Source organism: Peromyscus eremicus, chromosome 3, assembly GCF_949786415.1.
Source record: "Peromyscus eremicus chromosome 3, PerEre_H2_v1, whole genome shotgun sequence".
Lineage (NCBI taxonomy): Eukaryota > Metazoa > Chordata > Mammalia > Rodentia > Cricetidae > Peromyscus > Peromyscus eremicus.
This window is the reverse complement of record NC_081418.1, coordinates 68,166,179-68,180,404: the sequence shown is the minus strand read 5'-3', so window position 1 is coordinate 68,180,404 and position 14,226 is coordinate 68,166,179. Positions and strand designations below refer to the sequence as shown.

At 49.6% G+C, this 14,226-nt stretch overlaps 1 protein-coding gene across 1 annotated transcript; it reads left to right on the top strand.

Moving 5' to 3' along the window:
- The first annotated feature begins 1,247 nt into the window (after positions 1-1,247).
- Hoxa4 (homeobox A4) lies at positions 1,248-2,714 on the top strand. Its single transcript, XM_059257847.1, has 2 exons — positions 1,248-1,770; positions 2,261-2,714. Exons 1-2 carry the CDS (start codon positions 1,260-1,262, stop codon positions 2,605-2,607), a joined length of 858 nt encoding a protein of 285 aa, XP_059113830.1. The 5' UTR covers positions 1,248-1,259; the 3' UTR covers positions 2,608-2,714.
- The last annotated feature ends 11,512 nt before the right edge of the window (positions 2,715-14,226 follow it).

The window sequence follows — 14,226 nt, the reverse complement described above, 5'->3', positions numbered from 1 at the left end:
TCAAATTTCAATTACCAAATGGCAGACAACAGTCCCCTCTCTCTCCTTTCCGGAGCTACTGATATCGTTAATATGCTAATTTTCAGCAATTCAGGGATTACAGGCTGTCCTGTAAATATAGCCCTCGCCCCTGATACAGCCTGAGAAAACAGCATCCAAATGGAGGAGGAGGAAAAAAAGGTTAGAAAAGACCCGTGGACGATCAGACCCGCAAGGGTCTTATTCTAGCTCGCTTGTTTTTGTTTGGAGTTTGTTCTGTAATGCGAAGTTACTGGATTCAAGCCGGGTTTTGTGCATTCCCATTCTCGGGTGGAGGTTTCACAACAGCGCCTGGTAAAGGAGGCATGTTTAGCTCTCTTCTCGGCCCCTCCATCAACTGCAATATGGGAAGGTTCCAAATCGTAAATGAAATGCTGTACAAATTCTGCCTCTGGGGGAAAAAAAAGAAAGAAAAAAAAAAGTAAGTATCCATGAGGTTTTACTGGAACACCCTCGCTGTATATCCTTGACTGGATTGTTCAGCGGCCCATTCCACCCACCCTTCCTGTGGGGCTCCAGGCCGGCTTCGCAAAGCAGGGAGCCCCCCAGCAGCTGGGTGGATGTGCAGGGTGTTGGTAAACAATCAATGGGCGAGAAAAATGGGTCTGTAGGCCTCCTTCGTTTTGTTCCAGAGTTAGGATAAAAAGCCAGGGTCTGCCTCTTGGTCCCAGTGTCCTTCCCTCTCCTGGAAGGCCTCGAACCCCTGGAGGATCACCCGAGGCCTGGATGGACAGGAAGTCAGCGCTGAGCCCTGGAGACCAGCTGCCTCAAGGCCTAGGACAGACTTGGGCAGGAAGAGGGCTCGAAAGGACCCAGAGCCTAACAGGCACCGATTTCTCAGCCGGAATCCAAGTTGGGGGACCGAGGAACGCAAGCCCCTGCTCGCTCCTCCCGCCCGGGTGGCTAGCGGCATCCATCACGCCCCCGCGCGTTTCCTGATCCGGGTCCGCGCGCGCGGATCGCCCATTGGCCGGGTCGCGGCACGTGGGGCGCGGGGCGGGGCGCGCAGGGCTGCGGGGAGCGCGCGGGGGCGGGGGGAGGATCGGCGCGAACTTCGGCGGGGACGGCGGGAGGGGGAAGGGCAGGCGTTTGACAGCGGGGGGAGGGGCGGGCGCCGGGGATGGGGGGGATGGGAAGCGCGGCGAGAGGGGGAGGGGCCTCGGCGAGCGCAGAAAAACGACACCGCGAGAAAAATTAGTATTTTTGCACTTCACAAATTAATGACCATGAGCTCGTTTTTGATAAACTCCAACTACATCGAGCCCAAGTTCCCTCCCTTCGAGGAGTTCGCGCCGCACGGCGGCCCGGGCGGTGGGGACGGCGGCGCGGGCGGGGGTCCCGGCTTCCCGCGGCCCCAGACCACCCCGCACCTGCCGGCCCCGAACCTGCACGCCGCCCGCCAGCCCCCAGCCTACTACGCGCCGCGGGCGCGCGAGTCCAGCTACCCCGGGGGCCTGTACCCCGCGCCCGCCTCCGCCTGCCCCTACGCCTGCCGCGGCGCCAGCCCCGGGCGACCCGACCAGTCCCCGGCCCCCGGCGCGCACCCCAGCCCGGCCCCGCAGCCCCCCGCGCCCCCTCGGCACTGCGCTCCAGGCCCCGCCACCCCGGCTGTCGCGACGGGGGGCAGCGCCCCCGCGTGCCCGCTGCTGCTGGCGGACCAGGGGCCGGCGGGCCCGAAGGGCAAGGAGCCCGTGGTGTACCCCTGGATGAAGAAGATCCACGTGAGCGCCGGTATGTGGCGCCGCCGGGAGGGCAGCGGGCGCGGGGGCGCGGGGCAGGGCGCGGGAGGGGACCCCCCATCTGGCCCGCGCTATGGCTGTGGGTGTGTGCGCGCTGCCCTAAGCCTGGTCCCAACGTGAGAACCCTTTTGTACCCAGGGTCCCTTTATCCCAAGATTTACGAGACGCCAAACTGTTAGGGCAGTAATTATAGCCCCCATAAATTTAATTGCCCTGGCAGAGGCTCCGGGCCATGTGTCTTTGAAGCTTTTCTTCAGCCCCAATGCCCAGCACCATTCTTTATGGCTCTCGGGTGTTTCCCGTTGTCAATAGCCTGTGAAACATTTTCTTTGCCGTTTTATGTATCTTGCGTGAACTTGGTGTCAGGTTATTATATAATGATGATGTCCAATTGCTCTTCCCCACCCTATCTCCTCTCTCCTCCTCTCCTTCTCTTCCACTCCCTCCTCCTTGGCCTTCTCTATCGGGGTTCTGGCGTTCAGTCAACCCCAGTTATAACGGAGGCGAGCCCAAGCGCTCTCGAACCGCCTATACCCGGCAGCAGGTCTTGGAGCTGGAGAAGGAATTCCACTTTAACCGCTACCTGACCCGGCGGCGCCGCATCGAGATCGCCCACACGCTCTGCCTGTCCGAGCGCCAGGTCAAGATCTGGTTCCAGAATCGGAGAATGAAGTGGAAGAAAGACCACAAACTTCCCAACACCAAGATGCGATCTTCCAACCCTGCCTCGGCCCCTGCCGGCCCTCCCGGAAAAGCACAAACTCACAGCCCCCACCCCCATCCCCACCCTCCACCTAGTGCCTCCACAACCATTCCCTCCTCCATATAACCATCCGGGGACCTACATCAGTTTCTGTCACTCACCTGCCCTTCTCCGCTCCTGCCCCTGTCCTCACCCACTCCTCCCCAAGGAAACCATAACAGACACCAAAACAAAATTCAACTTGGTGGAAACCATAACCAAAAAGAAGACATTATCCCTGGTAAGTGTCTGTGCGATCCCCAAGAGGACATCTGTCCTGGACACTGCCTAGTGGAACAACCTGCTGACCTGGACAACCTTGCCAGGGTTGGATACCTGTGAGGATATCATCAGATACCTTTGAGTCAGCTGGACAGCGTGCTGACTCGGGACATGCACTTGTGTCTTTGTTACAAGCAGAAGAAACAGGCCCTTCCTTTCCCAGCTCCTTACCTTCCTCTTCTACATTAAGGCAGCTCACAGGAGCTTTACTGAGTAGACATTGTGGACCTCACCAGATTATTTAATTCTCAAAAATGTGTAGACCTTGATGGTAGGTGTGGCATGTAGTTTCCTCTCCTTGCATTTATTTAAGATATTGTTATAGAGATATTGTTGTCTTACTCTCGGGCACAATCTTGGGGGAGAGGGAAGTGCATTTAGACCCACTTGCAACTGTACAAAGTGATATGGCTGTGTAAAAAGGAAAGTGCTAAGAATAAACATTTTAAAAAACATTAAAAACCTAAGAGACAGATTTGTGTGTATTTCAAGCTTTTCACACACACACACACACACACACACACACACACACACAAACCAAAACAACAAAAATCAACTCCTCTTGGTGGAGATATTTGACCTTGTGTGCAGAAGCCTTGTAGGCAGTGTGAGCTGGGGTCACATTCTTAGTACTCCCAGAATTTGTGCCTCTGTATGTGTGTGTATATGTGTGTGTTCAACTTGATCTGAATTCTTGTCAAGCTTGACCCACTGTGGAAATGTTCCAAAAAGCAGAATGCTCTTGAGTCCTGAGAGGGCTCCTCTTCTTTCCAAACTTGGCCAGGCTTTTAGGCTTCAAGTCTCTGTAAGGCATAGAAACATGTCTGTCCCCGCAGTGAAAGTTGAAACCTTGCAGAGCAGAGGCCCAGGAGTTTCTGCAGCTGCTCCACAGGGTGAACTCTGAGCACACTTGGAGAGAGGCGGCCCTTGGCATTTGTTGCACCTTCACACTTAATCTGCCTGTTTCCCTGGAGATAAAAAATAGTTTATGCAAAGGCTTGAGATTGCTTTTTGGTTTTTGGCTGGTCTTAAGGTCTTCTTGCTGAGCACAGCTTGGGAATTTTTGTTTGCTTCTCTAAGAAGGGCTTTTAGAGTAAAGTGGACTTTCCCACCACACGCTCCAAAGTATCCTCTGAGGAAATAAGAAGTGGAATGACACCCCAAAATACACCCTAAGCAAGGTAGATTTGGAAGAGCTCACTGTTGGAAGAAAGCCAAACCCTGATTAGGGTCACTTTCCTCAGTGCCCTAGGGGTGTGTGTCTGTGCACTCTCTGAGTTCCAGATCTCAAGGGTGAAAAAACACTGAAAACTCACCTCTCAACCTCTGTAACCCTGGTATTTGTTCACTGGTTGAAATTTGGTACTCAGACAGCCCTCTCTCTCTCTCTTTCTCTCTCTCTCTCTCTCTCTCTCTCTCTCTCTCTCTCTCTCTCTCTCTCTCTCACACACACACACACACACACACACACACACACAGAGCACAGAATATTAGAACTGTCTGCTACCTGGCCTTGAAACAGCAGTTTTGGAGGTTTGTAGTGTATGTAGGAGAGGGAAGGGATTTTCACCTACTTCTGTAACAGGAGATTTAAAGCCATTTCCATAAGTGGGGCAGGCTCAGCCACCCTTGCTGCACTGAGTACAAGCCGGGGGGGGGGGGGGGGGGTCTGCTCTCTACCTATAGTTAGGCCAGGTTTTAGAAAGAAGTGAGAGGACAAGAAAATTCATGGGGAACGGAGTATACACATGCCTTCCCGGTTAGCAAGAACCTGGCATAAAGTGCATTTTATAAGGTGAGAACAGGCGCTAAGCATTTCTGGAGGCAATGTAGCTGCTGCTACAACTTATTAACCCCCCTACTACATGCACTTGTAAAGCAAAATTAAATCACACTGAAAATAGCAATTTCCCCAGGAATCATTAATCACCTCATACAATAAATACTTCTTTGTAATTCAACAGCAATTCTGAAAAGGCGTTCTCTGGGAAAAGTCTTTGGGGGAGAGAGGGATGCTCTTGCAAATAATGCTTTCTCAGGCTAAGAGGCAGCATCTTGCTTGTCTGCATATATATACATATATATATACATATATATATATATGTATATATATATGCATGCCTAGGCTCTTAGTGGAAATTGAATGTCAAGCCGCAAAACCTCAAATGGCAGATTTTCATCATTTAAGGTAAATTCTTATATTTCTTCTCAGTGGGGAAGGAAGGATGTGAGACATTCACTGGCTTCATTCTGGATCTTGGTAGGTAGGTAAAGGGGACGCCTTTCATTTGTCCATTCAGAAAAGGAAGTGAGAGACAGGATCCTTTTTTTCTGCTGTTTTGGGATAAGATGTCATTTTTGTATTGATGATTAAGGGATTGGTGTTTTGCAAAACCAAAATTATTGAAGATGCTACAAATGATTATGCCATTTCTTCATGGTGGGCGTTCGATTTGTGATCCAGCCAGCCTTTAAGGGAGCTCGCTCTAACAGCTTAGAAAACCTCACTGTGTGCTCTAAAATCCTTCATTGGCTGCCCTTTGTTAGGGCAGCCATAGGAGTTCACTGAGAGGACAGATTTTCTAACTCATTAATTTTTTTTTTAAAGCAAACCTACTAGTCCTTCAAACCCTTGACCTTTAAAGACAGTATTTTGTGTAAGCTCCATAGCTGTCTCACCTGGCACATGCTCCCCCCACTTTCCCCGTCTCTTCCTTCAATCCACACTCATCCACTTTAGTCACATAGCCAAGCTGTGCATGACTCTGGAGAGAAAAGTTTTGTCAACATCTGAAATCAACCTAAATCGGGTAGGAGACATTTTAACGGTCACAGTTTGAATTAAGTACTTAACACTCTCCCCCTTGAAGAAAAATGGCAGTTTGTAGGCTTTCTTTGCTAGTTTTGCAGAAATCTACGATATACCCGGTGTTTTATTACAGCAGGAATTCATCTGTGACAGGCATAGTGGAGTACTTAATACCCAGGATGGAGCTCATGGGAAGATTACCCAGATATATGGGGTGGGCCCACTCACACTCTCTGTCTTTATGTCAGCAATCCCAGAGTGCCCTAGTCCCTCTACTTCGTCCCCTTCTCCCCACCTCTCCCGGACACCACTGTTCCCCTAAGCTTTCCAACTGTGCCCTGGTCCCCTGCTGGACTCCCTCTAGCAGTTCCAACATAGAAACAGATCAGCAACCCTTTAGAGAGACACCCCAGAGAATAAATGTAGCAGATGACAACCTTGGGCTTCTCATCCTCATGACTGGGCTCTGTACAAGCAACAGGCCTTCACCATCATTCCCTTGATGTCTGCATTAATAGGTATAGTCCTGCAAGGAAGAACTCAGGCCTAACCCTTCCCAACTGCTGCTCCTGGCATCCCTTTTCTGTATTATATACTGCATCAAGGGGGAAAATGCTTTGTATCTCAAAGAGGATGGTGTCTTCCTGGCAGTGGTGATGCATGCCTTTAATCCCAGCACTGGGGAGGCAGAGGCAGGCAGATCTCTGAGTTTGAGGCCAGCCTGGTCTATGAAGTGAGTTCTAGGACAGCCAGGGCTATACAGAAGAAACCCTGTCTTGAAAAAAAGGATGGTATACAAAGCAGAGGAGGAGAAGAAATGGGCTAATACTGGGTGGTGGTGGTGGTGGTGGTGGTGGTGGTGGTGGTGGTGGTGGTGGTGGTGTGATGAAACCTTCTAATCTGTAACTTCTGCCTTGGAACTCAGATGTCCCCATTGCTAATCTGAAGATGTCAAGTGTTCAAGATGAAAGAGAACTGGGGGCCATTTTGGTTCAGTTGTCTCAGTTTACAGAAGGGAAAACTGAGGCAGTTGAATGACTCTCTTCAATTTCCTTATGCTAATGAGAATGTGGGTTGTAGAACCGTTGGCATCACTCTGGATGGGTATAAGTGCTTGGGCATCTTTCTGCTGCAGGATAAACAGAAATAGAGAACTGGAGATAGATATCTAGGCTTGTGCTGATGTGTAGGGCCACAGGTATGTGTATAGCCTGGAAAAAGAACATATGTATTATTAATGCTACCCTGGGGATTCGGTAACTAAACTGCCCTATCCTGTATCCTGTTCAATCCAACAGGTGGGCTGACCACTGAGTTCAGGTGAAGGACTTCTGGTCTCTACAGTGCTGGTAGCCCCAGAATGATTAATTCTGCAGAGTTCAACCTAGCATTTCCAGGGCATTCCCTTTTAGGACAGGATGGTTGTGTTTTGGAGGCCCAGGGAACAAAAAAGCCAAGTATGGACCTTGGTTGCCACTGATCAAGGTGTAGCGCCTATTAGAGTAGAGGGAGATATTGAAATTGTGATTCTTGTGGTCACGTGACTCATTAAATAATTAATGCAGATCGTCAGGAATGGATCTGAGTCGTCAGGGCCTCACTAGGAATGAATCTCTCAGTAGTGAGACTCCAACTTCCTATTTGATTTTTAAGTACACATACCTTCAGAGCTATTTCCAAAGGCATTTAACTCCTTCAGGAAGGCAGACAAGAGCTTTTCAGCGTGGAGAACAGAGCTGTCCGGCGCTTACCAGGTCCAAGGCTTTCTTGTAAGATTGCTGCAAGTCCAGGGAGGCTCTGTGTCAAGGGAAACGTGAGTTTGGATTCAGGGTTTTTCTCTCTCTTCTTCTCTCTTTCTTTCTTTCTTTCTTTCTTTCTTTCTTTCTTTCTTTCTTTCTTTCTTTCTCTCTCTCTCTCTCTTTCTTTCTCTCTTTCTTTTCTTTTCTTTCTTTCTTTCTTTCTTTCTTTCTTTCTTTCTTGCTTGCTTGCTTGCTTTCTTTTCTTTCTTGTGGTCATACCCTGGTTTTGGTGATGGAGTGGGACAGAAGCACAGACAGTTGGTAATGTTCTGATTCACACTGGGGAAGGCTGCAGAGATACCACAGGAGGAGCACGCGGCTTTGTTCAATTTTTCCCGGCGTTCATAAATCACTGGTGCTAGGCAAGTGAGGGAGCAAGTAGATGCCAAAACATCAGAGAGGCCACAAAGGCTGCAGCCATTGCAGAGCGAGAGACCTGAGCAGCGTCCCTCCGTGACTCATTAGTCTGAAGGATTTACGGGGAAGAGGAACCATGACTATTAGACTTAAGGATAAAGAGAGAGCAACAACAATAATAACCATAATAATTTCAATACTCCTAAGCCTTGTGGGTGGTGGTGGTGGTGGTGGTGGTGGTGGTGGTGGTGGTGGTGGTGGATTGGGGCATAGCAGATCTTTCTGGGATGAAGTTGAGTGGCAAAGTACACAACATCTTGGCCCTCACCCTGCTCAGGAGTCCCAAGGCCAGGGACTTGAAGACACAAAGTCAGAGTTTGAACAGGACAAAAGGGGTCCAGGGTGGATTCTGGTCTTAAGCACCCTTATGGAGGTAAAGGCTGCGGGTGGATTTGTGGCAGAAGGCAGCTGCCAGTTTGTTGCCAACCCCTCAGCATTCTAGGAGGCTCCCCAGCCAAGAGTCAGGCAATTCCCCAGCTGCTTGGTAATTCTTTTCTGGCTATCAGCTGGATTTCATAGGTGTAGGGCAGACCCACACAGGGCTGGCTTGGAGCAGGCTGGCAGGTGGGTAGTGACTGGGTTAGGGTCAGGGCTGTAGTCTCAGCAAAAGACCAACAAGCTGGGGCCGTTCTCTGCCCTTTCCTTTTCCCAGAAAGCCATCTGGGACACTTTGACTATTTTCTGGTTAGCGGACAAGGGGGTGCTAAAATACAGAGGCATGGGGCTGCAGTAAAGTCTGGGGGGTGCTGGGGGATGGGGAGGCTTTCACAGGTGGGGCTGGTATTTATTGTCCAGCACTTTGGTCTTGCTTGGTTTCTAGCAGCAGTAGTTGGTCTGTTCTTAGGGACTGGCCACTGCTTTAGTCCTGCCAGCCCACCAGGACCAAGAAATAGCTTGCCCAGCCCTTGAATGAACCAGAAGACAAAACCTCCCAAGACTGCCCCGATCTGTGGACTGAGCAGGGGTCTGATTTCCCGCCAACAGAAATGAACGCTATTAGTGAGGTTTCAGCAGAGCCTCTGATTGACTGGTTCCAGACAAGGCTTCCCATTGTTTGTGAAAGAAAATAAAGCTTGCGTTCACATTCCCCAAGTTGGGGTACAAGCGGAGCTCTGCCAGCGGAATCCGCATCACCAGCAAAGCCATCTTATTTTTTCTTCCCTTTAATTCATTCTCCATCCCCCCAAAAGCTATACAAAAGGAAAAGGAGATTGTGGGTGCAGAGATGGAGTATGTATTTGTTTTACAAAAATAAATCACCATCTTCAGGCCATTTGTAGACTGGAATATTTCGAGCTATGAGTGCGTCTCATGGACCAGTGCCCTGGCGACAACTCCGTGTCCGCGTCACCCTGGGGCCACCCTGGCGCCCACACAGGACACATTTCTAACTCCAGTCTTCATTCTCTTCCTTCACAGCCACCATTCACCTTCTGGTGTTTATTTGTCTGCAGAGTGCCTGGACCCTGGAAAAAGCGATTCCCTGAGCACCTGGGATTGAAGACCATTCCTGATTCAGATTTAAACATCTTTGGAGGTAAGTGTTGCACCAAACTCTTCCTCAGGCTTGGGACTTTGCACCAGGAGGCAGGGAGAAGTGTACCGCCCCCACTCCTGGCAACTAGAGCTGGTTGAAAGAGGTTTTGGTCAATATTTAACTTTGGCAGACTTCGGAGCTGGGCTCCCTGAGGACCATGCGGGTGTGTGTGAGGCAGACAAAGAGCAGGCTCCAGAGCCTGTAGCAGGCAGGAGTAGAGAGTGCAGAAGCAAAAGATGAGGGAGGGAGAGCCAGAGCGGGTGTGCTTGGGTCTTCCTCCAAGCCCCAAACAGACACCCAACTGAAGCAAACCAAGCAGAAGCAGACAGGAGCCAGGGTAGCGAAGGGGCTGCGATGTGGGCTGTGGCTGGGGAGGCCGGAAGCCATGGGTTCCGAAACTGCCAGCCAGTTCCAACTCTGGGCTGAGAAAACTTGTCTCCACCACCTGCATTGTCTCTGGTCTTTCTGCCTCGAGAGATTTTTGCCAGTATGTAGGCCCTGCTCAGGCAGAGTCTGCCCCAGTCTTTTATGAGAGCAGATCCACAGTACTTCCCACAGGAAAAGCTCAGATCTTCTATGTCTGAATATTTTCTTTTTCTATTTGGAACAAGGGAAAAAGTCTTTAAAATTCTTTTCAAGTTCTGGCTTAATTTGTTCTTTTAGTTTGAGATGCAGGGAGGTAATTACTGTGGTTTATTACCTTGTAAAAGAGCCATAAATTACAGGCCTGTTTGGGGGAGGGGCTGCTGGAATAGTTTTCAGAAGTTTAGTGTGAACGAATGAGTTTGCTTTGTTCTTTCAGGGGTTAATTTTTTTTTCTGGTGCTGGGAATGGAACCCAGGGCCTCTGCACATACCAAGCAAGCACTCTACCATTGACCTATGAGGTACCTCCAACCCAGGGATTACTTCTTTTTTTTTTTTTTTTTTTTTTAAAAAAAAGCCAAACTTTTCAGATTTTGTATTCTGTTCCCTAGGTCCAAATCTTTCCTAAAATTTGCTCCCCAGACATATATCAGATTGCAAATTAATTTCAGCATGCTACTTAGTGGTGCTTTAAGGCTGGAATGCAGTTTGGAATACCATTATTTTTATCAGATAGGAAGTAAACAGTCCCAGTAACGGAGTCTCAGCTATGGGCATCTGTTTATATCAGATAGAGACGGAACATTTTAGGTATTTACAACTCAGCATGTGTACATGATTTGCATATCTACAAGTAATGGAATGATTGCCGATATTGGAAGCTGCAGGAGTCTAACAGGATGCACACACACACACATCCACTGGTGTCAAGAGAGCTTGAAGGCCATTTGTACGGCAGTTTGTACCCACAGGAAACATCTCATGTTAAATACAGATTTGTCATTTAAGTACAGTTTTGATAGAGAAATCAGATTGCGGTGTTTGAGTACAGATATATCTAATCTGCCAACAGCCTGGCAAATATTGACTGATAGTCTGTATGCTTGGTCACCTGCTCCTCCCAGGCCAACTTTCCCCCACTTTGGCTCTGGTGGCCTGGCTCACAGCATGGGTTCTCAGCCCTGGTCAGAGCAGAGGGAGTGGAAAGGGTCTGGTGACCCCCACCCCACCCCCAGTTTTGCTTCAGGAAAGTGGAATTCAGAGTGGTGAAGGAAGACTCTCAGCTGTTGGGTGCCTGTGTGGTTGCCTGGCCTCACTTCACTCTTAGGAGAGTTTTGTTTTGTTCTGTTTGCTCACAGGTTAAATTTCTTTTGACTTCCTCAGATTTCTTTTCCCTTCTCATCCCACCAAATCACCCACATCAGTCCTTAATGTTAATTGTTAAGCAGCAGTTAATGGGGATGTTAGTGGCATGGAGGCTGCAACATGGGGCTGAGATGCCAGTGGGCCTCACTGCAGGTAAGGCATTTCTCTGAAGCAGCGCCAGGGACTGCTACTATTGACTTATGGCCTCAAGAGTTCCAGTTTGCTTGAAACTGTTGAGAGAATTCGGAAGGCGGCCCTTCTTATCTTTGAATCAATGCCTCTGCAGAAACCTAGGAGGGAGTTGTCAGAGACTGGGCCGTATGTCTAGGTCCCTCTCTATGGTATCTGGAAAGCTCAGTGTGAAGGGCAGGCACTGGGGAATGGGCAGAAGACACAAAGATGAGTGGATTGAGTCCTTGGAAGTCAGAAGAATATGTTATGGAAACCAGCATTTGGTCTGTTCTTTATCTCTCAAACCGGGCACAGGCAGGTTTGGATTCCTGCTTTCCAGCATCTGAGTTAGGTCATGGCTAGGAAAGTTTCTATGGAAGTCCTCCAGGTATACCACAGTCAGAAACTTAGAAGTGTGCTGCCACCAGCTTAGGCTAGTCCTCACTCCCAAGGTTGTGATTTGGGCAACCCCATCCCTCACGAGAAAGTCTCAACAAACTCCTTCTGGGTCCCTTCTGGAGAGAAAGGAGACTCCTAAGGTCTTCTGCAGTTGCTACAAGTAAGTCCCCACACTCAGGGCCAGCTGAAGACTAACTCTCCAGGAATAAGACTGTGGCATGCTCACAACACTCCAAGTTCAGATATCAGGACTGGGAATTTTTTAGACAGCCTGTGAAAAGGTTGAAATGTGTGGGTGATGTCACCAAGCAGAAGGCAAGAGTAGGGGGTGGGCGGAGACTGGGAGGACAGTTTGTTTTAGCCAGGTTCTACTAAGCAGAACCAGTTCAGTTCCATTTCAGCTGGCAGATGTAGAGTTGTCTTGGGGGTGAGTGTATAGAACAGTGTACAGGTAGGGTCTCAGGCTGTCTGGTAGGTCAGCAGTGAGACTCCAGTGGAGCTCAGTGCTTCCCCCTATTTCAGAGGCAATTAGATCACTTCCTCCCACATTTTTCATCGTTAGAAGCATATAATTTCATGTATCACTCAGCTATGCACTGAGGAAATGCGTAAGTATGGCTTTGGCTGGGGCATTAGGTCTCTCCAGATTTAGCAAAATCTTGACCCACAACTTTATAGCGGAGCATGTCTTTCCCAGTAGGCTGCCACTGAGCCAAACCAACTGGACTTGGAGGAGAGACTTTAACGTTTTGTCAGGTAATTACAGGCCTTTTTGGTTTCTCCAGTGACTGTGGTGGATGGCGTGGGTGTTAGCAAACTCCATACAATTGCATACCATAAAGAAATCTGCTGACTGATCCACTGACTGGCCAGTTATCTCTGGGCTTGGCTCTTGCCTTTGGGTCTGTGGGTCAGAGAAGCCTAGAGGGGGTAGTGTCTGGGCATGCTGAATTCAATTTGTCTGTAGAAGAGAAGGCCATAGGGAAAGTGAACACTAGGAAGACAGACAGTGTGGCTGTACCCTTGTGTTGGGAGTGTGTGTAAAGATACATAAGTGGAGATAAGCGCCTTTGTGTGATATGTATGCGTGTGGGGTACCTCCCTCATGGTCCTGCTGGTAAGACAGAACCCTCTGACCCTGGTCAAGATCCCCTACTTTTCCTCCCCCAAATCTAACCTGGTTCCTTCAGTGATTCCCTATTTCAAATAAAAGGATTTAAGTTGACGTATGACCACGTGAGCACATAATACTGCACATTATTGTGGTATTTGGAGCGGAGACCCAGGCAGGCTTCGTCTGTGATTACGTTTTCTAGATTCTCTTTAGAGCGAGAGCTTTTCCCCCACCCCCACGCACCCACCTCCTCCTTCTCCTTCTCCTTCCCTTTCTCCGGAGCAGGCAGGCGCTCCTCCAGCGGCTTGCAGTTTTCAGTTCTCATGGAGCAGTCCTGGGCAAGCTAGCCGACGAGACTCCAGGCCATACCGGGAGGATGGAATTTATTTTAAGGTATTTCCTCTGATTGTTCATATCTAGAGTGAGTTATGGCTATGAGAGACAAAGGTCAGGCGAGGAGACACTGGATCATGGACAGGACCCTCAGCCTCTGTCTTCCTTTGTTTCTGTTTTAGAACCGAAAGCATTTGAAAGATTCCCAGTAACTCCTCAGACTCCGGGTTTAATTCCCTGGAAAATATTGTGAGGTGTAAAGGAGAGGGCACTTGGGGGCTACTGGACGGACCAGGTACTCTCCAGTATTAGGCTGGCTTTGTCCCACTGCAATCTGCAGGGCTGAAGTCCCAGGAGCTGAGCCCCAGGCAGAGGGAGGGTTCTGATGTCTGAGGTAGCTGGAAGCTGTGGTCAGGCAGAGGTGGCCGGCTAGCCAGAGGCTGGAAGGGCCAGACCTCATGAAAAGAGTGGGGGCCAGCAGCTGGGAAGGGGAGTCTTTCTCCATTTGGCCAGTGTTTACTGAGCAGGATGGAGGGTTAGGGCTGACCTGGGCAGCCTGAGCAGATGGAAGAGGAAAATCAATGAGGAAAATGTGCAGATGCGCTGCCATTTTATTGATGATGTTTCCAACCACGTTGTTCAGTGTTGGGTTGCAGGGGCAGAGTTCCCCACGCCGGACCCAGTGAGTCCAACCTGGGGGCATGCCATTGTTTCCAGAGCAATATCTGCCTGGGAGGGATGGAGAAGGGCAGCTGGGACCTAGGGGAAGCTTGGGATGCTGGTGAGCATGCCGGTTGCCCGGAGGTTGGGTTGTTGTGATTTTCAGAAGCCGACTGGGGCTCGGTTTGGGCTACCGTCAGTGTTTTTGGTTTGGATGCTTTCTTATACCCCTAAGCCAGCCTGAGTTAAAGAACTGGCCTATGCGCCCAAAATCAGAGGGAATTTTGCAGGTATAGTCCTCAGCAAGCAAAGACAGACATTTCTCTGGCTTTATATTCCCTGAAAGGGAGCTGTTGCCAGCATGGAGGCAGATGAGCTAAACCGCTTGCTTCTAAAGTACTGGCCAGGCCTGGGCTAATTGGACTTTGGGGACCTTTTGCTCCTGGGAAGAGTGG